The 26,486-nt window shown below is 40.3% G+C and overlaps 1 protein-coding gene across 10 annotated transcripts in view; it reads right to left on the bottom strand.

The window, feature by feature from the left end:
- Positions 1-23,822, bottom strand: part of cdc42bpab (CDC42 binding protein kinase alpha (DMPK-like) b) — a 64,422-nt gene extending 40,600 nt beyond the window's left edge. For 8 of the 10 annotated variants that reach the window (XM_023953169.2, XM_023953172.2, XM_023953170.2 and 5 more), the window contains exon 1: positions 22,284-23,566. In XM_023953169.2, coding sequence (XP_023808937.1) covers positions 22,284-22,461 — 178 coding nt within the window. In that variant the 5' untranslated portion in view covers positions 22,462-23,566. Of the gene's footprint in view, positions 1-22,283; positions 23,567-23,592 lie in introns of those variants that run through there. The other 2 variants (XM_078942707.1, XM_078942710.1) reach the window with 1 other exon arrangement.
- Positions 23,823-26,486: the final 2,664 nt, after the last annotated feature.

Below are 26,486 nucleotides of genomic sequence, written 5' to 3'. Positions count from 1 at the left end.
ACGGATTACGGTAACCACTTGTTGCTCGTTTAAGAGGTTTTCAGCAGAAATCGGGTGGGGTGGGGGGGCAACAATGAGAATATTTGAACAGATGCAGCAAAAGCCAGACATAAAAAGGTCTTTCTTTTTGGCAAAATGGAACAAGGTTGGAGGCTAATAGTGCTGCAACATAAAAAGTGAGGTAAATAAGGATGCAGGGTGATGATTTGAGGAGGAGAAAAGAGCAGCAAGGAGTTAATCATGTGAAGAGACTACATAAAGGATTAGGGAGGAGTGGGAAAAGGGACATTTCAGAAAACCTATACTCTCCATACACACATGCTAAGCTAAACTATTCACACACTGGCACGCACATATGCCGCTCACCAATTGGACCACAGAGGAAAACAACCAGAGTGACATTTACTCCACATATGGCTTAGGTCTTTTCTATTCAACATAAAGATGCGCTCACTGGCAGACTCCCTGTGGTAAAATGCATCGTGGCAGATGTAATCCAAGATCTCATTTGTTTGTTAGAAACTTGTCCAGCTAGGTGTTCTCAGACCAAAGCAGACAGGAAGGGCCTGAAGGGGAGATGTGTAAAACAGAAAACAAACTAGCTAAAACTAAAGGTTTAGAGTGGAAGTGCAGGTTATTTGACATATCTGCGTCCTTAAACAAATGGTGAAGTCAAGATATGAAAAATAAACAGCACTGCTAGGGCAAAATGCTAATGCTACCTCCACCTAGCTCCATGCTCTAATTAACAAATTTAAAAAAAAAAAAAATCAGAGAACAGTGGCATGAATGGGATGTGAGGAAAAATGAAGTATTACTAAAGCATTCCCGGTTAGCTTTTAATTACTAATACGCCATTATCCCAAAATAAAAATGTAAAAAAAACTGTTTTCTAGAACATAGCTTCTGCAGAGTGGCAGGAGTTTATTAGAAATTTACCTTTGAGTTGGGGGCGGGTTCAGAACAAGGGAGCCTATAACTGAGAGCCTCTCACAACCCTAACCTAACATTACCAGCGCAACAAGAATGGCAAGCAATATTGGAGCTATTCAGTCAAATATCAAACCAACCAAAAACATCATTTCCATTTCAATGCAGATATAAATTATACTCCAAATGACCCTTGTCGACAAAGGAGGCAAACATCAAACATAAAAGGGCTCATCTGATTGATCAACAACGTAAACGGGTCCTTCCGATTGGTTAAATGCATAAAGGGATTTATTTCATTTATTCAATATTTCAAGCTGCCATGAGTTTGTTTTAGCACATTTAACCCTTGTGCTATCTTAGATGACCCCCCCCCCCTTACTTTGACGTGTTCTCCCTACCATGACAAAGGTGGATAAAGGTGGAAAGATTTCATGTAATCCATGGACACCAGTGAAGATCACAAATCATTGAAGAAAAAAGGTTCAGCGCACTGTCTAGTGGGTCTAGATCAGTGTTTTTCAACCAATGTGCCGCGGCACACTAGTGTGCCGTGGGAGATGGTCAAGTGTGCCGTGGAAAATTGCCCTCATTCACTGATCTAAAAACATTTTCCCATCTCCAGGATATCAGCTCTTTATTCATCCAAACAGGTCCTGATAAAACACTGAGTAGTTAGGAATATGAAAGATCATAAAATACTTTTTTCTTTGTGTTTATTTGATTCTATTAAAGACATTTTTATAAGAATGACGGTGACGCGATTTAGCTGCAGCCATAACTGTTTTCTGAAAAGTCCCGCAGCTTTTACTGTCTCCACGACTCCACCAATCATTCTTGAAGGCTTAATCACATGTCATCAGTCTGACCAATCAGAAGCGTTTAAAGTTTTCACTTCCTTGTTCCAATTTAGCTCATAACTCACTCAGTTCCAACAAAAACACCAGCTAAAGCTCGTCTTTAGCGGTGTAACTTTCCACAGAATCCGGTATCAGACCGTGGAACAAGTGAAAAAAAACATGAAGCTCAGAGACGCGAGTCTTTCTGCCGTTTTCTCGCAGTTTTCACACTACATCTCCCATGATGCATTGGCTTAAAGGGACAGCGTCTTGAAAACACAACGAACATACAGTTTGTATGTAACTTAACTTTTATTACATCTTTTAGAAAAAACATCTGCAACTTCCTGCTTTTTCTGCCACAATTATCACAAAAATGCACGTCAGATTGCCGGGGGGGGGGGGGGGGGGGGTGCAGATCAAAACAGACTATGAGTTTCTCCTTTTTTTTTTTTTTTTTTTTTTTGGGATGCTGGTGTGCCGCGGGATTTTTGTCAAGGTTAAAGTGTGCCGTGGCTCAAAAAAGGTTGAAAAACACTGGTCCAGATGACCCAACTCCCAGCGTTAAAGTGCCTAGGATAGCACAAGGGTCAAGGTAACCATTTATTGCGATTTTAGCCGTCTTTTGCGGTATGCATATTGCACAACTTGATGTCGCGATAACGATAACTTTGCGGTATATTGTGCAGGCCTACTCAGAAGTGTAATTTTAAGCCTAATTTTCTTTAAATATGTCCTCCATCTTCATAAAAATGCCCAAAGAATATGTTAAAAGCATCCAAAAACAGAATTTTCATTGTAGTGGGTTAAAAAGAAATTGCAAACATTTATTTTAATTTTTATAATAACAACTATTGTTGTATTAGGAGTAAAATAATGGGAATGACTTTTTAAGCCTATTTGGGGTTAAATAAGTAAATCCATTTGTGAAAACTTAAATTACACAGGATGCAGTGCTGCTATCATGAAACCCTTTTAAGAATTGCAATTCTTGCCCTCCTCAGATAGTCCATACTTGTCACAGATTTGGCTGCAGTGGCCAAGTAAGCATACTCGGAGGTGGCACGAAGCTGCCATAAATTTGTTTTACTGGGTCATTAAATAACCCAAACTCACCCTGTGCGTCTATTTATTAAGACTAGGTTGGCTTCAGAGCAAAAACACGCTCAGGAACTAAAGCACAAGTGAGGCAAAAAAAAGAAATCCTTGACAGGTTCTAAGATTAAAAAAAAAAAAATCCTTGTCACAGAAATAAAACAGCAACATTTGATAGAATTACAACCATGGTTAGACTCTGGGGAGAAAAATTAAGTTTCAACTATGCTGTCCAAATAAATGTAGAGGAGCGAATGCTCTTTTTGCAAAAAATTCTCTGTCTCATCATTGGCCATGAAAAACAAGACACTTCAGGCCACAACTTTTTGCCATCACAGCAACGATGAGCTTGGCTTCTAATTATAACCTCCAAAGAAAGGTGCCAGTGCTGGGACTTGTAACAAAAAGCATCCAGAAAATTTGCATCAGTAAAAAGCAGGACATGTATGGACATGTTAGCTGCTCAGAGCAGTGGAAGGCGCACCATTACAAAGAAGAAAAATATGTTTACATTTTCAGGCAAAATCAGAGACAAAAGGTTAAGTATTGAAGCTCAGAAAGAGGTAGAGATTTGATCTAGAATCTTTTTAGGATGTTCTGAGATCCTTCATGTTTATACCCAAAACAGAACACAAAATACAGGTGTTAGGATCATTCCATAAAAGAAAAAGAAACCTATCCAATTCAAGAAACTGAGTTCTTCATATTATTCCAAGATGTTTATTTGTTGGAGGACACAGAAGACATGCAATAGGAGTTAAACACTAGAGAACAGTTGGAAAACGAACGCCCGTGCTGAGAAGTATACAAGTCAGTGAGGAAGATCAGAGGAATGAGTCCTTACTTTGACGGGAATGCGAGATAGATGTTCTTAAATGTTGAAAAACCTTTGACAACACTGTACCCGCTGCCACAGCAGCCAACTAAAAACAGCCAAAGTGAAGAGACACCACGTACCAACAGCTCATAACACAAGCACACCAACTGCTCAGAATTTATTCCTTGAATTAATCTAGGAACATAAAAGTATTAGAATTAGTAAAGTATTTAAAATGATGAAGAAATCGGTCTGTCTAATGGAGGAACTGTCGGCGCTAGAAGCAACACAAATCATTGAAAGGTGGGAGGATTTATTGTTGCTTAGAGCAGAAGGTTTGAACAACACGTTCCTAAGAATTAAAGAGAAAAAGTATTTTATTTAAAACCCTGCAGGTAGAAACTTCTCTGGCTGGATAGACAACACGTCCAACACTGAGTGGAACTTAAACAGAAACCAGTAAGACAATGTTAACACTTGCACATGACATCTTTTGAAAGAAGGAGGCTGTTGTTTTTACACCAAAAAAAATAATAATGAAATACAATAAAATAGATCACTTTTTTTATGCATTTTTCAATTGAGATAGTTGTTTTTCTCCAATTTAAGCCCCCCCCCGTGAATAACGAAAATCTGCGAATAATTGACACTGTTTTAAAACTCCCAGAGCCAGAGCCTTTGCAGAGTGGGAACCTTTTTCTGACGTTTGGGTTCATTTCCAGAAGCTGGAGATGATGCAGGGCGTTTGGATGACATCTTAAACGCGTAAACAATACTTTGCAGTAATATACAGAGCAAATCGTTTTTCAAAATTCGCGGAATGAGCGCGGTTCTGCGCCTCACGCTTGTGACGTCACCTCATCTGCGGCCACCCGCGAATGGGTGGGGCGCGAATATTAAACCGCGAATGAGCGGGGGATTACTGTTTATTCCAAGGATGTTTAAGTCAACCTTTAACTTTTCATATGTGGAATCACCTCTCATGTTTTTGTATTTTGGATTCAGACCTTCTAGACTCTACATAGGGAACGTAATAATCTGCTAAGTGGTATACAACTTACTATTTATATTGGTCACTTTGGTGGTTGGAAAAACATAGCAGGCTCCAAACCAGAGTTCAGCTTTACTAATTCAGTTCAAACCAGGTTAGAAATTAACCCTTTAACAACAGAACTTTAGGTCCGGAGTGAGTTAACTTGTTTGAGTTAATCCTTCAACCGTTGACGCTATTAACAGAATTCCAACAAATTCTGAAGCTTAGAAAGGCAGTTTTGTGCAGTTATGCTACACATGTACATTCTTGTGTATCGGCGCAAAGCTGCTTTTCTTGGCGCCAGGATTTGCTGAAATTTTGTTCTTTGTGTAGAAAGAAGAGTTTTTAATTTTGCCGTCACTCGCAACAGTCAGTGTGAAAGGGTTAAAGGAGGCATCAAAAGTTGTAACAAAGTGATATCCCATTAGAATTTAAGTTTATTTTATTTTACAAGAGAAACATAAAAAAATTGAATGACTAACACAAAAGACAAGGATAAATAAAGACAAAGGGAAATGAGAAATGAAGTATCTGCTGAACTCATTAGTATCTTGTTAGATGCCTGAAGGGGGAAAAATTGAATTTGGGGGTGCACACGTTTACTCATTACTAGCATGTCAAATTGTTGTGTCTGTTTTGTGACCTTCAGCGGGAGGAGGAAGTAGCACTGGCGAACATCTCTATATATAGAAGTGAACAACAGGGAGGACTGTGGAAAACAGGGAAGATGACAATCAGAGAGGCCACAGGATTTCCACCAGAGACCTCTCAGGAGAAACACTCAGGATAGGGACACAACTGAGGTTAGAGCTTTGTGGGTTCGTCGAAACCACGTGTGGCTTTAATTTTAGCGTATAAAAGAGTTTTTATTGCACAAACTGTGGTACAGCTTTGCATACGTATCGTCAGGCCCTGATTGACTCAGATTTTTTCCACAAGTGAGAAAAAGTTTGAAACAGATACTGTTAGTTTACTGACAGTTTCCAACAGCGCCAAGAACAAATAAGTGAATGTGTAACTAAGCTGAGCTGCTCTCCACACAAGCTCCATTTTATCATTGATATCAAACAAGACAACAGAGTGATTCAGACCTCAGCTGGGTAGACAATTAGATCATGTGCGCATGAGATCGGTGGAAGTGAATGGCCGCCATTCAAGTGCAAGATGAGGGAACGCTGCTGACACACCGTTTGCCTATCAAACATTGTCCGAGTCATGTGTCACTCGAGAGACGGAGAGGTGGAGAGGTCAGAACATTGAGCACAGCAGCAAACGTGAAACTAAACAAACATATAGCCGGGCCTAAAAATAGGGCTGGGTCACTGTTAAAATCACCATCCCAACACAAGTGAAGGTCAGCACTCTGGTAGTGTCAGCCAAAGGAATGAAGGGAATGACAGACAGGCACATCGACTCCAACTAAAATCCTGCTTTGCAAATCTGTGGGCTTTTCTCCTCTGTTTTACTGTCCAATCTCATCTCTCACACTCATCCTGAGTTTTAGACCTCAGCTGTAACTAGAGAGTTTGGATGACTGAGCACTAAATTAAAACAAAAAATGTCCTGACCAATGACAAAGCTTTTTCCCCCCAGAGTATTAATTTGAAAAACTGAATCAACATTTCTCAAAAAGTGCAAGTTACTCTGAAAACACTAAAATAGTTTAAAATAAAACTAATTTGAGATGCATGGATTTTAATAGTTTATTTAAGATGCTTAACTAAAATGTCAAAAATATTCAGCTTACAGAAGTAAAGCCATTAGTTGACAAACATTGCATAGATATTTTTCATACATTTGCATTCAAATACACACAACATATTTTACCCAAAGAAAGACAAAATTATGGGGGGGAAAACAGCTAGGTGTGTGATGATTATATATGAGAACTAGACTGAGTGAGCCCTCCTGTTCCAAACAGGAAGTACCCACTGGCTTAAAGATGCCAAAATCCCATAGACTTCTGTTGAGAAATAAACACCTATACTCAGTCCTTCTATTTGTCAGAATAATTATTATTGCTCTGCCACTATTCCTGTTAATCCATTTTTTTTATTTCATAGATATTTTCTTTCTCTAGTGCAAATTATTAAAGTTGTAAACTGGCCAATCAGACGCCTCAATAAAAGTGTGTGGTGCCGGCCAGCCCCCATATTGAATGTTCAAAACGTTTAACAGATTTCATGTCGCCCACATTTGCGTGGTAGGGGTGTGGACTTCCAACAAGCTCAGTCCTGATTGACTGGTGTGGTTACCATAGAAGATGACTCAGACCAATTCAGACCAATCACTGCTAACTGACATCATCTGGCACCAACATGGCAGCATCCATCTCACGAAGAAAATGGCCGCTAAATTGTTTGTTTGGAGCCAGATGTAAGCCTTTTTTTTTTATAGGCGAGGTGACAGTCACTCAGTCCAGTGTCATTTACAATCAATGAGTTTGAGTTAATCTGCATGCAAACTGATTTCTGCAACATAATCTAATGCAAAACCAAAGGTCAGTGTTTTTTTAATGAAGTTTGGCCGAGCAGACCGTTAAAGGTGGTCTCAATATTTGTAAATATCTATACACTAAACCGACTTGTTTATAATATTTCTGTAGTGTTTTCATTGCCATTAGTTAATATTTTCATTAATAAATAAAATTTAATTCTCCTGTGTTTTCATATACTGCACGAAAGTGACAGAAACCCATTTTAAGCCTTCCAGTGTTCCACATTTGCCTGCCCTAAATGTTTCAACATGTGCTGACCTTAAATGCACCAACAGATTCGATGCCTTACGTACCCGATTTTACACACTTGATACTCACTCGCTTCCCAACACATTTTCCACAAGATGTTTGACAGGGAAGGATGCAGACTCCTGCACTTTCACACTGAACCTCCTGACTGGATGGTGCATTGCATGGATGCCTGCATGGATAATGTTTGATTTATTGCGTTTGGTGTGAGGCTGCTTTTGCCCGACACCAAACTGCCTTGTTCTTCCATTTGGTGTGAAGGGGCATTTACTAAGGTGAAGGCATGGGAATGGGGGAGAACGTGTGTTAATGCAGCATGCGCTGAAGATGTGCTTCATTAGTAATGCAGCTCTCGGAGCCGAGCTGACAGATTTCTGCTGGCTAATGCTCAGCTTCTGCAGACAACATGCACATATATGCCCTCAAAAATGAGTGTCACCCCACCCCCCCTCTAAAAGCATGGACACTAGTGCATGTTCAGTGTGAAATCCTGCTTTAACACACTGCCTAGTTAAGCCTTTTCTGTCACTAGGCAAAGCTGGGATGCAGCAGTCTGAGAGGCAGCATGGGAGGGGGGAAGAGAAGAAGGGGGGCAGGAGGAGAGCAAACAGATGAAATGAAGGACAGACAGAGACGGAGAGAAGGACATCAAGACAAGCTCAGAGAGTTGCACAGCTCTGGAGTGAATGCGGGCAATAAAGAAGGAGTGAATGGACGGTGGGGATAAAACAGAGTCAAACAGAGGGGGCGTGACCAACACCAAGACAGACACACGGACAGACAGGAATGGGGAGAGCCGGTGGACAAAGAAGCCGGCCTCCAAACAGCTGCCGTCCCGCCTAACATTGCACCTCTGCTCTAAATTCCAAAGGCAGCCCTGGGAGCTGGAGCTGAGTCAGCTCTTTTTTTAATACACAGGGCTGAGCCCTCCACTAAAAGCAGATGCTCTGCCTACGGCAACAAGACAGAGACATAAAGCTGCAGGAAGTAGACCACTTCCTGGCTGGTAATCAGGAAAAGCGCATTACAGAATAAAACAAAATTTAAAAAAAAAAAATCACATGTTGGAAGAACCGCCCTAAACCAAACACTGTAATGCGCACTGAAAAGCGTCATTTTTTTAAAATTCTCTATGACAGTGTGCCCTATAATCCGGAGGACCTTTTATACGGTTTAATTCCGTTTGTGCTCACTGAAGCCGAAGCAATTTTGAGAGGTACACTGTGTCTAGTCAAAATGTTTGATTGGATGTCGCTGTGAATATGCTAATGCATCTAACGTGTACCTGTGTCAGAATAAGTCTTTTTTTGTGTTACTAATAACGTCGGAGTGTAGTCACTAGCCGCGGCTACATGTGCGAAATACCTTGATCGATCAATGGTCAGATGAGAATTCAACAGTATACATGGGCCCAGAAAACCTTTTTCCGATTAGAACAAACGTTTACATGCGCAGCACTTTCGGTCGGAATAAATCATTTGCACATGCGCTCTGTTCTGTCTAAAATACCAGAAGAGGAAACGAGTCCCGCTGTAAACAAGCTGAGCTGCCACATACAGTATGTAGCAAATCCATAATATACAAGATGATCTTCTAAACGTGCTTTGGTTAATGTTAGTTATTATGAAGCGCCTGTTCGCTCATCACTTTATTTTTAATCTGTGTGGTTAGTGCTTTCTTTTTGGCAGAGCGAAGCCGGACGAAGGGTTAGGAGAAGGCTAACACGCTAACAACATTAAGCCTGGAGGAACACAAAATGCATGCAGGAAATGTCGGCATCTTGGCTGCAAGTAAATATGTGGGAATAACATAATTTTGTCGGGACACGACTGGAAACACAAATCCACATGATTGTTTGAACGGTTTCTAAGGACTGAGCGGCATTTCTGCTTTGAAAAAAATCACACACCGCCCCAAAGCCGCGGTGTGAGCAGGAGGCCTGGGGCCTTATTTATAAAGGTTGCGTACGCACAAAAGAAGGCGTACGCCACTCTCTACGCAATAGTTGAGATTTATAAAAAGCAAACTTGACGGGAAAATGTGCGGTCCTTCACGCAAGCTCTGACCCAGGCATACGCACAAAAACGGGTGAAATGAGAAACGGCGACGCCGTCGGCAGATGGAAGAAACACGTGAAAGTGAAAATGACAATACTGCCTCTCAGAAATAACATGAAGACTTCACAAAGCAAGTCTTACAATTAACAGCCTACACAAACACCCATTGGAGGACCGATCAGCAGTGACACAAACAAAAAAAAAAATCAAACGAAAATTACAACAGAAATTCAATTGAACACTTATTTGCAAAAAGAAAAGTGAAATATGTTCTGCAATATTGGCATGTTGTGCAATTCATCCTCATAAATAATATATTTAACAGAACGAAATAATATAAAAAACTGACATTCCCGTCAATGTGTCCTTCTGGCGGAGCAGATATAGGTGCAGACAGACAGATGGATAGATAGAGAGAGATGCATTAATTGTCCACTGGGGAAAGTTGTTTTCATAGTAAAACATTTCTTCATAAGGTACGGAATTATGGTAGACATGCATATGCCTTTAGTTTGTTTTATTTTTGATAAAACAACGTATGTCTCGACCAGACAGTAACAAGAAATTACATTTGCGCTGATCAATTTCCCATTTCCACGTCGATTATTCCCGACATCTGTAGCTTGTCAGATGTAATTAAATGGATGGAAATAAAATGCCCCATCACAGTGCGCAATGACGCACAATGGCTGATCTTGCGCTCCTAGAAGATGTGGCAAATGGAAGAATTCGGAGTGAACGTATCTTTAGACAGCAAGGAGACTTGTTGGCAAACGAGGACGAGTGGCTTATGAGCCGGTTCCGACTTCCTCTGCGGGCTTTTGGGGGGGTGTCACCCGGTGCATCTGGCGCGTCGGTGTCCCCCTGCGCCTCAGTCACCACTCCACTTAAAAGGGATTCCCCAATTATTGCCGCCAGTCTCTCATCAGGAGGGGTCAGCTCCGGTGTCCCCCCCCCCAGACACGGGTGTGTGTGTGTGTGGGGGGGGGGGGGGGGGGGGGGGGGGGTTTAAGCGCTAGACGTTTTTTGCCTTGACTTTGATGTCCGACCTTTTCTTTTTTATTTCGGCCACGGTCCGAGGTTGTGAGGCTGCAGCATTTTCTGCGTCTGCCACCGTTTGCCACTCACGTGCCTTTTTGCCATTAGTAATGCCCACACTGTGCCCTCCAAACAACATTATTCTCCTCTTTTCCACCTCACCAACGATAACTTCTACTTCACATTGAGTGAAGTTACGTTTTTTTGATTTTCTCTCCGTGTTTGGCATGATTTCGCAATCAATGAATATTCATTTGTGGGCGTTTCACGGACTATTTATGGGCAACTATGGGCGTGTCATGAGGCCGCAAAAGCTGCGCAGCATTTAGAATTGGTTGTGATTTATTAAGGGAAAGATGCGTAGGATGTGCGTGCGCACGGTTTTGTAACTCCGAATATTTCTGTGCGTACGCACGTCCTATGTTTCACCCGTACGCCACTTCTGACGCAAATCCTACGCAACGTTTTATAAATGAGGCCCCTGAGCTCTGCTCGGAGACGGGAGACATGGTTCTCCTGAATTCGGCTGCTCGTTCACCTAGAGCTGTGGGACGGATCGCAGTCTGAAGTCTCCCACACAACAAATCATTCCCCCCCATCCCCTCAAACACAAAACTATGAGTCCGGCTGCTTTGCTCAGAGACAAGGTTCGCTCCGTCCACCGACAGCCACGCCCGGACCGCCGGGCATCCGGGGAGCAGCCGGTCGGTCCTGTCTGAGCTCCAAAGCCTTCTCTGGAGCGAAACACATGACACATGATCAGAATGAACCGTTTATATGCAACACGATGGGATAAACAATAGGCATAACCCACCTATCTCGATCGGAAAGAAATTTTGATCCGTACGGCGTGTTTACATGACGCATTCTTCTTCCGATCAGGCATTCTTTCCGATTACTTTTGTCCGATTTACTCTTATCCATGTACTTGTCCAGCTACTGTAACGTTTGTTTAAGTGTTCTCAGTCTGTTTTTTTACGTGTTGCAGAGAAGGTTTGGAGTTACAGGTATTGTTAATATTCCAATGTTGCTAATGTGTGCGCGTTACCAACAAGTTCTAGAGTTACTGGGAACACAATTAAAGTTTGACCGACAGACAGACTTGTCCTCGACTATTGTCACACTGAATGCACCTTAAAGTTTGGTGCGCCTTATTTATGACAGCAATTCAAAAATAGACCATTCATTGACGGTTCGTCTTATAATTCGGTGTGAATATAGGATTATTTTGTGCCTATATTGCGAAAAACACAATAATTGCTTAAAGTTAAAGTATTTGCTAAAAAAAAAAAAAAAAAAAAAATTTCTAAAATATTTTATGCATCACTGTTGCACTGTCCTGTGCTGAAGCTCATCACCGGTTGGATTTCCGAAAAAGGACAAACAGATTTATGCCAAACAACTTTGAAAAATGCTGACAGAATTATTTGCAACTACAAATCTAAAACTAAGAGCAAGCTGAATAGAATTGGATGTATAAACATCCACATCCTCCCAACACTGACACAATGGGAATCTTGTGCCAAATAAAAATGGTTTTAATTCTTTGCATGTCGGAGAAATATCCTCCAAAAGAATGATGTGGAGAGGAAAATGGTCATCCAGAGAAGCAAAAACGAGGCCCAAGAAAATATCACACGATGCAAATCTTTACATAAATGTTCGAAGCTTCTTCAGTAAGGAAGAGCCGAAAATTGGCCTTAACAGCATTTAAAATTGAGAATACAGCACCATTATTTATTGAAAGGTGATTTTTGTCAACTTTTTTATAAATATTATAATCAAGATAAAAAGTTGACAAAATAACATGAGTTCATAACTAGTAATGTATGCAGCAGCGAAACATCAGAAAAGAGTTTCACAGCAATAGTGGGACCAATGGAAGGCTGAAACAGTTAATTAAATTGGTAATAAATCACAGTGATAAAAATGCATCTGTAGGAATAAACATTATGAACAAAAAAGAATGGCTTGACAACTTAACACGATACCAAAGTTATTCTATGGTCAAAGGGGGAATGTAAATACTGGTTTCAATGTCCTTATGTTTGTACACCTGCATTTGACTCATTAAATATCAGTATATCAACATACTTCACAGTAAGTAGCTCACATGGAGGCAGTTTTTTTTTAAAGTATTCTCAATAGAGTGGCTTTATTTTTGTGGAAAACTGCAACTTATGTTGGGAAACCTATAAATTCAAGCTAAACCAGCCCTAAAAGAAGAAAAGGGAAGAAAGATGGGAAATGCTACAAAAACATTCAAATATGCATTTGGTTTGCACAGCGTTTTAATGACTACACTTGATCAACCTAAAATGTCATATCACTGAAATGGATTATCATTTGAAGGAAAATCCAGCAAATTTTTTTTTTTTTTTTTTTTTTTTTTATACACACTGTATTTTATCACACGAAAGGAAATTTTTTCTCCGCATTTGACCCATCCCCTTGGGGAGCGGTGAGCTGCAGCCGAAACCGCGCTCGGGAGGCAGTAGCGTTAAGGGTCTTGCCTAAGGACCCTCACTGGGTGATGTTAACTGCTCGCCATTGATATGGTAATTGCCCCCAGTACCATTGCTCATTCCCCTCCGGGAATCGAACCCTGGTTTCCTGCGTGGTAGCTTCCCACCTTACCAACCGAGCTACCCAGCCGCTTAATACAAAATACAAATAATACAATTCTTAAACATTTAGAGGGTTCCTGAGCTTCTCACCAAACTACATCTATCAAAAACAATCTACAATCTATTTGTAAGTTCTCTAGAAGTTTACATCTTTGGATCCATTCTTTCCTGGTAGAAATGTGCAGTACAGCAATTTGTAAAAGCTTCTTTTTGGTTCACTTCCACTTTTGGGCAAAACTACTTTTCCCGCTTCCGAATCCATTGGATTACAGTAATTGCGTAAACAGTTGAAGAGTAACAGTAATTCAAAGAAGGGCTAAAGACTCCCACCTCTAATAGCTGCTGCTAACAAGTTTTATTAGCCCTGAATTCATAGATTTACTTGAAGTTTAGTTCAAAATGCATCATACGTAATTATCAAACTTTCTACAGACATTACCATAAAGTACTGTGTAGTACAAAGTCCCAATAGACGATGCCATACACTAAGGAAATGCTTCAACGTCATAAAGTTTCAAACAGATCCCCCTTTACTCTTTTTGTATGGATGCTCTGTGTCCGTATTAATAAAGAACGCAACAAATAACTATTATCCACTACATTTTCCCGTGTTGCTTAGAAAAATGGCTGCTTGTATTAGGCCCAGGGCTCCCAGTCAATGACGCACTCGTTCAGTTGGGCAAAGACAAAACTATGCAGCCCAGACCCAAAACATGGCCAGCTGGCCTGCAGGACCATTTTTGTTAAACAGAGAAGGGAGTGAAGCCTTTTTCTTTTTTCCAACAAATGCAAACAGAAAATAATGTCATGTTGTCTGCAGCACTGATGAGTGTTCCCAGTGTAGAACAAGCTGGCGAAAAGCAAAGGCCTTAATTGCTCCCCCAACCTAAAGAATAAGAACTGCTAGAGCAGGGGTCCCCAACGCAGTGCCCCTTAAAGCGCCCGAAAGGCATACTCTAAAAATATCATGGATCACAATGGAATTCAATATAATTTTTAAAAGTTTAATTCATGTTTGAAAACAAATTAGGAGTAAAGGATCACCAGCCACGGTTCCGCACACACACATACCGCGGATTACTCTCGTATGCACCTCACGAGTGCATCATTAAAATCAACTGTCCGTCCACACCGGAAGCAACTTGTGGGTCAAATTCGCTGCTTGCTTGTCCAAAAGTGTGCTAACCCAAATCTCTTGCTGTGTTTGGGAGGAGCTTCCATTAAAAGCTTTTCTCGACCTCATCACTGAGGACGCAGACGATGAGAGATCAGATTTATTTAGCCACTGCTCATATGTAACCACTGGTAGGGCCAAAGTGAAAGAATGTAAAGTAGTAAATTCCTGAGGCTATTGCTTTTTAAAATATTTTTTGATGATCTCATTCAATTGCAGACTTTTTTAACAAGGCCTGTGAAAGAAAATCCCAGAAAGCAACTGTAGCTTCATTTAGAGCTACACATTTTTGATAAACAAAAAAGCCAGTTAGGCTTCTATGTAGTCCTCCCACCTATAATCACAGAGACCATTGATAAAAGTAACTGTATTAAGCTGAAAATGTAGCACAAAATGTTACATTTTCCTTTACCAAGTGTTAAAATAACTAAAAAAAAAACTTGTTCTGACAAGATTTATGATTTTCTTGGCTTAAAAATGTTAGAAGTAATCTTTTGCACAACCAATACAACTAGTGTCCCTCCTGGCCTGCAAACGTTTGAGTAGATAAATAAAACTATGTTTCACGTTTAGGCATGTTTTTCTTGTTATTACTTGTGTAAATCATTGATTAGAATTGTGGAAAAAAACTACTATCGATATGTGAGCGATCAATTCGTAGTGTTCAAATAACTACTGCTAATTATTATCATTACTGTTACTATACTAGTTTGTTTTTTTTTTAGTCCCGTGTAGCCCTTCTTACAACTCAAACCCCATAAAATACCCGTCATCCTCAAAAAGGTTGATGATTTCTGTGCTAGAGTATAGAAACTGGCTTTCCAACATTCTGATAATTATTTAAAAACACAGACATTCTTAAACAGCAAACAACAATGGTTTGACATACAGGCCAATGCATCCATATAATACATGTAATATTTAGTAATTACTGCAGTAAATGTTTGCTTTTAGATGCAACAGAATGGAGGTTCCAAGCCCCAAAATGTAGACCCACAGGGTAAGTAGATCCACAGTGTCCATTTGCAATCACATCTCAATGGTTCTGCAATTCTGGCTTACGATCTGTACCAGGAAATGCCCTTTGGGAGATGAAGGAAGGAAGCCACGCCTTCCTCCGTCTCATTCTGATGACACATCACAATTAGCAGCAACCATTTATTTGCCTACAAAGCTTCCAGGCAGATTGAACAAGTGTCTGATAGAATCCCTGATGCTGAAAGTGCAGAGGGTGGATCCTCAAAGACATTAGACCATTAAAAACTCTAGGAAAGGTCATCACACTGCATATTCTTTGACTTTGTTAAATTTATCTAAAGAGGTCATAATAATTCCTGAATTAACTATTATTATTATTACAGTTGAAGACAATCGTGATTTTAAAGGAAATATTTACGCCACCATACACACAACCTACTGCAACATTATTTTTCTCTAAATGTAGATTTTCTCCGATTTAATCAATTGATTATTTTGGAAAATGTGGTTAACTTACTTTAAAAATTAATATGTTCAGAAAATACACTTGCAGACTTTATGAAACAGATTATTTGTAATTGACATTTATACAATTTTTGTCACTTTACTTGAATAACTTTTTCACATTTTTTATGTTTGTTTTTGTTCTTGTTTTTCATTTTTAAAATTAAAAAAGGAAAAATGTATTCTACCAAAGCAAAACAAAAAAAAATAGTTAACTTTTAACGATGAGATTCCACACGTGCGATCTATCGTACAATATTCGGTCCAATCCCTGCAATAAATAACTCTGATGATGAATGAAATGAGCTGAGAAGTCTAATATAGTCTATGTGGCTGCGGGGATTCCCCTCCCTCCACTCTGGGACACTGCTGTCTGCTGTGTAGCCGTGAATACTGAAAGAGGAAGAAGACACATGGGCCTCTTTGCTACGTCTGATTGTTTTTTGACCTCCAAGGACAATAGAGCAAACTCTGCATGCGTGTGCACGGAACCACACTACATGAGTTCATAAGCATCCACGGGATGGATGGAGCGCGTGCACCACCCACAAAACGGTAATCTACCAGCAAGGAAGCAAACACTGCGACCTTGTAGCTTCCCATCAACACCAACACGTTGGATGTGAATGAGCAGTAGTGTATACAATGACAAAAGCTACCCCCCCCCCCTCCCCTTTTCCTTGTATGACATCATGTGGCCGCTGGGCCCGACAAACTTGGGGTCCTTGCAGTTCCTTCCTGTTCTCTGTACCTACCACAATCATCAGACGGTCACACAGGAAACAACAGAGCGGCACAAGTGGTAACAAGGATGTCCTGATGGAGGACACTACGCCGTTTCATCGTCAAGTGGCGATGCAAGACTTTAAAGTAGATTCCTCCACTTATGTAGCGCAGATAGGCAGTGATCTAAGACGCTTTGACAACCCCCCCCCCCCCCAACATCCACCAAATCCCACCAAATATTTGAAATATCTGCCCTTTGACAGCATGTGTTGGTTAAGCCAATCTAAATCTGATCCGGGGAGGTGGATAGATGTTTCATTTTCTAAAACACTCCTAATTCTGACCATGAACACAACATTTAGAGAAAATACATTCACTCTCCCTTAACTTTCCATCCTAGCCAGAAAACAACAACAACACAATAGTAGATTTCCTGCCACATCTCTGCCTGAACAAGGCACACAAAGCAACTCCAACCACTTCAACCAGCCTCCACCCATGTTCTGCTCGTCCATGGACCTGAAGTATCGGCAAGAGATCCAGGTGTTCTTGTGGAGGTGCAAAGTTAAAAACCCCTCAACATTTGGTCCAGAACAGTTCATGTTTTAAATGTGAAGACCTACTTTGGAATAACGGGAGGAGCTCTCTGTGAACTATGAGATAGCCCAAGATGGGAGAAGCCACAATAATGTGTGAGTGTGTTGGTCCCATGTTAATCCCAGTGACTGTGTGTGAGGCATGCTGCCAATGAAGCCCTTGCAGGGTGGAGCACACATCAGCTGCATCTGAACAGCTGCTCACTGTGGGTTAACAGCCAGGACGGAGAAAAAAAAAAAGACAGGCAGCCACCTCCATTTTTGGCTGCCCGTCATTTTTGTCATCTATCGTACAATCTCAACCACCAACTTCTCAGAAATTCAGCTCCAAACAAAGTAGTTCTCAAAACCCAACATTTCGTCATTTGTGATCAATTATATCAAATCCAGCAACTGACATCCTGGGTGAATTTAAATACATCTCTGCAACGATCACAGATTGGAATGAGACTGAACTGAAGTTCACACGCTCCTAACTCTGCAAATAAATCAAACACATTCACTTAAAATAATCTGACATTGTTAGATTCCTCTGAATGTACAGATCTCAGATTGAAGAGGCTTAGAAGGCTTCCTATAAGCCGCGGACAGAGTTGGCGACGCTCATAGAAGCAGACAACTGTGGTGTAGTAGAGCCGGGATGCAGCGTGCTTTCGATCCCCCTGCGGCTTTGGGTCACACAGGGGTCTCCGTTTCAGCAGAGAGGAGGTCACCAAAGGAAAGCAAACCCAGTGCAAATGTTTGTTTTTGCTCCACCTTATAGTGGTTAAAAATAAAGGCGGAAGGTTTATTGTAACCTTTTTTTGCGAGAAATGTACAGTGACTTTGCTGGAAACGACCGGTCTCCTTTCAGTTGCTGTGTGCTTTACTCGCATCGTCTGGAGCCATACTATGTAGAATTCAAATAAGTTTTTGTCCATCCTTTAACTGTTTGCTGAGATGTAAACAGACCACCTTTCTTCCCCAATAGAAGCTTGTAAATACCAAATACTGTAATGTGTGCTTGTTTTCCCCTTTGACCCCAAGACTGAATGTTCTCCTGACAAAAAAGGAAAACGTGGGAGTGGCGACAGTCAAAAGTTTTGAGGACAAGACAAGACGAGACTTGACCTCAACTCTACCACAGTTTAGAGGCCGGCTAATCCACGAAGGTGTGGCACGCTGTCTCAATGACGTGTGTGATGTTAGTCTCGCACCAAATTAAGCCCTTCTATTGTCCAAGCCATATACGACGCTGCTCTGTCTGCATTTATAACATTTTCAGAAGCAAAATTATAATTTCTTGAGTATAAACTGTTTAAAAAAAAAAAGTGATCAGAAGCCAAAGGATAAAATCTCCAGTTTATAGACAGGTCAAAAATGATCAAATAAAATAATAAAATACATTTATTTCCATGTTATATCGTTCCCACTGTGTGTAAACAGAGAAGCTTCCCCGGCTATTTGCTTTAACTATAATTAATAACCTTTTCCACGTGGACCATGTTGGATTGGACTGATAAGCTTTTGTTATCACCCGTTTGTGCACACAGAGATTGAACATTAGTATGAAGCTCATGAGAGTCAGAGTCTGTAACAACAGGCAGAAAAGGAGCCAAAGTGGTACAGAAATATTGAATCACTCCTGGTTTCAAACAACTGCAGCTGCTAAACAAAAATGTCCAACATTCACAGAAAAACATTAGACTGAAAATAAATGTTTTTTTCCTCAAAGATATTATTTAAATCCCCTACTACAAGAATATTTAGTTAAATTACATTGTTTTTGCATTAAAATATCAAAATTCTGATGCTAAGCACCAATTTAAATCAAGGATCGACAGTTTTTACTTTTCTTTGAATACAGTTTAGTAGAACAAAGTACTTTAGCAAAACTAGTAGCATATTAAGGTTTTTCTGCACCGTAGAAGAAGCAGTAGTAGCCATTGACACGGGTCATAAAAATAAAATAATTAAAAACCACAGACTCTATTGAAAATCGTGTTTTTGGCCTTTTAAATGTGTTAATGTGGCATATTCCTGATGATGGCGGACATTTTTAAAGAAAATTAGGCTCAAAATTGCATTTCTGTGTATTTCTTTATTCAAATTGTTGTGAATCAGGAGCAGATGAAAAGATGCTGTATGAAAAAGAGCATATTGTTAATGTTGGCTGGCTATATGCTTTCTGCTCCGCTCCATTCTACGCTCTGCATCCACTCTCAGACAAATAGATCAATTACCGTCTTTGTTTTCCTCGTCTGAGCTGGCATCTGGATCATAAATGTACGGCTGGATGGGTCAGATATTGCTCTCCATTTTTTTTTTTTTTGCACTGGCAATGTTAGGTCAGGGATGGGAGAGGTTGTAAGCTAGCAGCAGAGAGTGTTAAAAGATGTATGGTGGGAATGGGGGATGGGGTTGCTCCACCCCAACGGTCCTGCACACAACTCCGAGTTCAATTTCTAATGAAAAAATGCCGCTCTGCAGAAACTATGTCTGAGAAAACGATTTTTTTAATTTTGGGCACAATCACAATTAGAATACCACTGGGAACGCTTTAAAATAGCTCTCAAGACTATGTGAGTGGGTCCTTAACAGACATGTGCATGCAGGTGTCAGCAATGAAAACAGAGATCCCGCCTCATGTCCACAAATGGTCTCCAAGTAAAGCATCATTAATGAGGCCAAAGGGTGAAGTCAATCGTAAAGGCATGGTGGTCCACAGGAATGCAGAAAATGCCAAAACATATTATTGTGTTGTTTGAAATATGATTGTCTGTTAACACATAAACTGAAATCAGCGTGGTTTCATGTAAATGAAGTAAACTTCTGCACTCAATCAAACCAAGTCTGCATTAAATGCCACTTTTGTTGATGCAGCTGCTTCACAGCCCGGAATGTGAAATGACTCGATGTTTTTTGGAAGGAAAAAGAAAAAGAAAGAAAAAAAAAAGACACAGGAGTGTGTGCCAGACTTCATTGGTAACCTGATAACAAGAAGCCATTTCTCCTTTATATAAACTAATCGTCTCAGAAATTCAATTCAACGCATCAACAATCATCTGGAGAATTCAGTAATTTTCCCCTGAAGGGGGAAAAAATAAAACAAAATAAAACCTGTGGGCGGCTCCAACGTGAGACACTAGGAGGGCTGTGATGGCTAGAACACCCCTGAGTGTTGTGTCTGGCGTGGCTCAAAGTTTCTAGTGTCAGCAGCAGGGAAACGTCGGAATGAAGTCACCACTTGGCAGGACACTTGTGCTTAAAGGCCAGGGCAGACTGGCATTGTTGTGGGGCCAAGATGGAGACTGATGATCAGCCGAGGACTCCAAAACGGGGCCAAACTTTTTTGTCTTTAGGGAAACAGGACGTGCAGCAAATAGGAAACTTGGATTTAGATTAAAATGAACAGAAATGGGCTTTAAGTCCCACTCTAATTATCTTTTGATCGATTGTAAAAGTGTTCTCAGTGATCTTTCAATTATGATCACATTTTTAGCCAAAATCAAATTCTAAGACATAGTTTCTGCAAAGTGGCAGTAGTTCATTAGAAATTAATTTCTGAGTTTTGGGTAGGACCACTGTCACAAAGCAACCCTGCCCCTCTTTCCCCTGATCATTGCTGAAAGCTCTCTGTTTACATGCTCTCCCACTAGCTTACAGCATCCCACATCCCAACCTAACATTGCCAGTGCAAAGAATTAATCATAAACATGATTAAAAAATAAAAAGTTTGTGGTTTTAAATGATTTTAACCAATAAAAGCTCCATTTCATGGCTGCTGCAGGTGCAAACAACTTCTTAGCATGCTATTAGTATTTCTAAAGTACTTTCTAAAGTAAAAATATATTTAAAAGACACAAAAAACTTGTCATTCATTTAAACTGGGGTTTGGCATCAAACTTGACATTATGATACAAAAACATTGATTTAACCAAATGTTCTTGCTAATATACTTAATTTAAATAACATTTGCAGAGAGATGGAGATTTATGTATAGTTCAATGTTTATTTGTAAATGTTAGACATTTCAGTTTAGCTAGCAACTGCATGTTCAGATGACATTTCAATCTTTTTAGGATTAAAAACAATTTGAAAGAAGAAATGCAATTTAAAGCAAATTTTATATATATATATATATATATATATATATATATATATATATATATATATATATATATATATATATATATATATATATATATATATAGGTCCTCCATGATGACAAAAATGCCACTAGAACATGTTAAAAGCACCAAGAACACCATTTTTTTGGAGTGGGTCTTTAAACAGAATTTTTAAACCACACGCTGCTGGCAAAGCTGCATTTTGAAGACAGGAGAGCAGGTCCAGAGGAAGCCACAGCCATGAAACAGTCGCCACCTTCCTGTCTCGTCTTTGACGCAGATGAGCCGAACCGCTGCCTGTACCATCTTGCAGTTTGAAGTCATTCAGCAGAGGAACAGCATGCCAACCAACTGCACTTCCATTCTAGTTTAGTCTCGTTAATTACACCCGATTCATGTTTCTGCATGTGAGGAGAAACAATTTGCTCCTGCTCTCCCTCTGCACTGCCGCATTTTTTTCCAGGGCTTTAAAAAAAAAAAAAAAGACAAGCAGGCCAGTCAGACATGCTCCGGCAGCTAGCAGGGCCTCTGCTCTAGATAAAAAAGGTGAGTTGTTCACATTCCTGCTTCATGCACAAACCAAACCCTGATGTCACACACACACAAATACACAATCCTTCTGGCAAAGAAAAAGTTGTTTCTGTGTGGTCCTGCGTTATTTTTTTCCTCCAAACTTGGACTGTGGCAAAACTGTCCTGATTTATTTCTGCTAAAAAGGATCGTCGACATCCATTTATTTACAAATGAAAGCAAAATGACAAGATTATAGGAAGTGAAAACTAAACTGATCTGAAGGATGGAATGACAGGAAGGTGGTTACAAGTTCATACAAAGAGGAGATTTCTTGTAATGGATTTGTTCACATCATTCCATTGGAATCCAATTGTTTTTTTTGTTTGTTTGTTTGTTTGTTTGTTTGTTTTTTTTTTGGGGGGGGGGGGTATTTACAATGGAATGGCATCCCAAAGAGGCAGGAAGCAACCGGAAACACAGACGAAAATGCAGAAAACTCACCCCAATCCAGAAACTCCAGGATGTTTTTCTCCCTTCTGAGGGGGGAGTTGTTGCACTCATCGTAGAGGCAGACCAGGATGTCCAGCAGCGTCTCCACGCTCAGACACTGGCCGTTAGACTGGGCCGGTCCGTCCAGGATCAGCTTCTCCAGCTTCTTCAAACGCACCTCTCCCGACATGATCGCTCCGGCTTGTTGAAGTAATGATGCTGGGGAGGGGGGAAAAATGGGGGCAAAACACCTCCTCGGCCTGCGTGGCGCAGAGGGGCCTGTAGAGAAGTTCTCTCACCTTGAGGATGTCTCGGGGAAAAAAATGTTTTAAAATAACTTTTCTTGAGGCTAATGCCGCTTAAAAGTCCACATTTCCATTTGTTTTCGATGTCTTTCGGGAGTGTAAAAAGCTGCCCATTTTAATACATACCCCCACGGGGTACATAAGAAAACAAGAAGTCACAATTAGGGAGCCGAACTGCCCCAGGCAGACTGATTTGCTTAGGAGATCGCAATGCTAACTGGTGGTTTTTTTTTAGGTGGGGGGTATTTTTATTTATACGTTCTCAGACCTCCCAGAGTTGGGACTGCGGCGGATATTTCTTCATTCTACCAGCAATCCCCGAAAACACACACAAGGAGGATCTGCAATGCTACAAAAGCCCCAGCGCCCCTCCTCTGCTCCAGGAATGGAAGGGCAACACAGGCTTAGGGAGCTGCTAGCTAGGCTAGCTTTCTGGCTAACCAAGGGAGCTAACCTTACTTTTCTGCGTTCCTAAATACCATCGTTTGCCTCTTTTTTCCAGCCAGGAGTTGCCATGTTTCCACGCTTTTCAAACGTCCACCTCTTGAGAAAAACGCTCCCAATGCACAATTGAAATGTACAAGCCCTTCTTTTCTCTTTTTTTAACAACTCACTGGCTGATATGTTCTTTAAATCCCATTCTTCGTCCAGAGCAGCAAAAGCCGAATATCTGTAGTTTCTTCACAGTTCAAAGCGGCGGCGGCTTCAAGGACTCCTAAAGTCAGTATTAAAAAAAAGTCCTCTCTGAAGGTTACGGAGGAGTTACTTCAGCCGTCAAGAGGGAATTGAGAGTCTCGCTTATTCCAAATGCGGGACACGGACTCAAACTGCTCCCGTCCTCTCCTTCGCAGCTCCTGCCTCCCCCGCCGGTCGGTCGCTCCTTTGCCGTCTTTTGCACAGTCAAGACAGCGGCTTGGCTGCCAGAGATTTTCTATGGTAGAGATTGGCCAGTGAGCAGCAGTTCCAGCAGCGCCGCGCTGGATTGTGGGAAATATTGTTAAATATTTGTAGCTTACTTTAAACGCAGTTGAACTTGTGATGTATTTGTTTACTAGAGTAACACAAACTTTTTGTTTTTTAATCTTTAGATCAGGTAGCTAACTTGTGTTTTTTCATGGCATACGCATGCGCACAAAGGCGCACTCCGTTCATCCTTGTTACGCACTCATCTTTCTCAGTTGTAGCATTTCTGATGGCTGCTGCAGGCAAAATCCCAAATCATCATGGCGCCCGTCACAGCATCTGCTATGCGAGGGTGGGGTGGAGGGTCAATAAATGAGGGCGGGGGGCATATTTATTTATTGTTGGGTTTTTTTTCAATAAAATTTAAATTTAACGTTAAGTTAAAAAAATAATTTCAGAGGTGCAATTTAACATTTGGTTGATTGTTTAAATGAGGTGGAGACAACACAAAAATGCATGAAAACTCTGATATTGTCAAGAATATATAGAGAAACTTTATTTACTAAAAGTAACAGTGCATTTTTTATAATTTTAAATTAATTGGTGAATAAAAAAAACCAAATTTTTAAATAAATTAACTTTACACAACAGGGGAAACAGAAAAACCGTGTCCAAAGTATCACAACTTAGTTTTGTCATTCCAAAATGATTATTTTCTATGCGCAGAAGCCCCCCCCCTCCCCCTTTGAAGTGCAGCTTATCAATTCTCAAAGTACATCTGTTAATGATTAGTTCTCCACGCAGGAGCTGAATCTCTGGGGTTGGGGAGGCCAAATAGTCCTCTGCATGTGTGTAAAAGGGGATTTGAGTCTGTGTCATACATCAGCAAAAACCACCATATGACTCCTGACTCTCAGAAAGTCAGGGATAAAGTGATTTTCTGTTTCAGGGAGATGACAGACACAGAAAAGCACACAGCTCAGGAACAAAGAATCACTCCCACTTAAATAAACTCTGTGGGTCACTGGAGCTGTAATATAAAACAAACCTGATTGCTTTTTTTTATTTTTTTTAAGAAATGATAATATTCTCTGTGAATAACCGCAATAAAACAAATGCTCCGCAGAGCCTAGGGGGCTCATTTGGAACTACTTTTGTTGTAAAAACATGCAAGTAATGGCAATCATAACAAAAGAGAAAAGAAAAAAAACACATTTCACAATTTTTTATGATTCTCCTTTGAGTGGTACAGGAAAAACAGGTCACCTTATCAAAAGAAAAACCACTCTGAGACCACATTTGTGTTGATTTATTGGGCAGCAGGGGTGAGGTTGGAAGGATATGATCTTGAGTAATTACAGTATTCATAGATTTGTTTTTTCAGGTGTTGCCCAATAACTTGTAAACTGTGAATTGTTCCATGTTAATAGTGCTTGTATGTCAAATCGTGCTTGAGTTTGATAGATGTGACCCACGAGGATACGTGATCTACGAGGGACTGACATCATCTGAAAAGGCAGATTTGAAGCCATAGCTCAGAAATTGGTTTGATTTTGGATCAATTATTGCTTTTATTTAACTTACTTTACGCTGTCGTACAGCAGCTTTAATTCTGGATGCTGCGTGTTTTTCTCTTCTTTATCAAGGAAACTTTAACTTTGTAGTAAAATATATTTTTTGTTTATCTTTGTTCAGCCACTCGAATATTGTTGCAGTTTGTTACAAAAAGAAAGACATTAAAGATTCTTATAAATTAAACCAAACGATTTTTGCAATGTACATCCTAAACTTTTTAAGGAAAATATTGGGATAAGATGCTTGTGTCCTGAAGCAACTACTTTGCCTCCATCTAGTGTTCAATTGGTGTTACTGCAGATCTGTTTAATTTTCTCTTTTTTTTCTTTTTGAAAATTAAAACAGTTGCTTCAAACATTCCTGACAACTTTTACATTTTATCTGTATCTCTTTATTTACTTGTTTTGTTTATTTATTCTATTTTACCGTTGTAGCAATCCCCCTACATTGCAGTTTGAAAAAAAAAAATCTTAAAGTAAATTTATTCTCATTATCTTTACATCTGATTTTGATGAATTAGACATAAATCTGCAGTAAATTTTAATATTTCTTGTCAGTCCAGACTAATCGTGTCTGATCCTATTGGGTTAAGTCTACGCGGGGATTAAATCAGACTTGCCCCTAGTGTGTGGAAATGTCGAGGCAATTATTGGGAGGTCATTGTTCTGCACAGGTCTAGCGCTTTCCCCCCAATGATTATTGGCTGACAGCTAGATGGACCAGACGCTGTGCACATCCGCCATGTCTGCAGTGAAAACAAAAAAAAAAAGAAAGAAAAGTCTTATTTTCTGTCTGTTGTGGTGCAAACGAGGGTTCTGTTTCCTTCAAATATTTGACGTTGAGACAAAGCGGGCAGTAGCGGGTCAGGAAGTGAGTGACAATGTGAATAATCAAGGATTTCTTTTGGGAGGTGACCACCAACACAAGTTCAATATTGACTTTCTGCAGCGCGCAGCAGCTCCGCCTTGTTTCCAAAAAGACACCTATAATGAGATCCCGGCGCGTAATGTGCGCAGAGAGTTCTTTCTCCCCATTTTTTTACCAACTTTTCTGCACCCAAAGAGGGATTCCATGTTTCCCAAAATGTGAGGGAATTATATATTAACTGGATAGCTTTTTCAATGCAAATGACTGAATGTTAATTAACACCTGTCTTGTTGATTGTCAGCAGCTCTCGGGGATTTGATTGAAGAGAAATGGCACCTTTGGAGCTTCAGATGGAGCTTTGATGCTCGCCTTTGCCTGCCATAGGAAGAAAGAAGGACTGAGAAATATCACACAAAAGAACTCCTTAATTTCCCGAATTACTTGTAATAAAACATGGAGAGGCGCATGCGTGTTTGAGGCTGGATTATAGATCTGAATTTGCATGTCTGCACTGATGATAGTCACATCAGACAGTCGCATCGATCAGTTGGGACATCAAATAGGG

The sequence above is a fragment of the Oryzias latipes genome, chromosome 24 (assembly GCF_053564925.1).
Source record: "Oryzias latipes strain Hd-rR chromosome 24, Olatipes_Hd-rR_3.1".
NCBI classification, from domain to species: domain Eukaryota; kingdom Metazoa; phylum Chordata; class Actinopteri; order Beloniformes; family Adrianichthyidae; genus Oryzias; species Oryzias latipes.
This window is presented reverse-complemented; position numbering and strand designations above follow the sequence as displayed.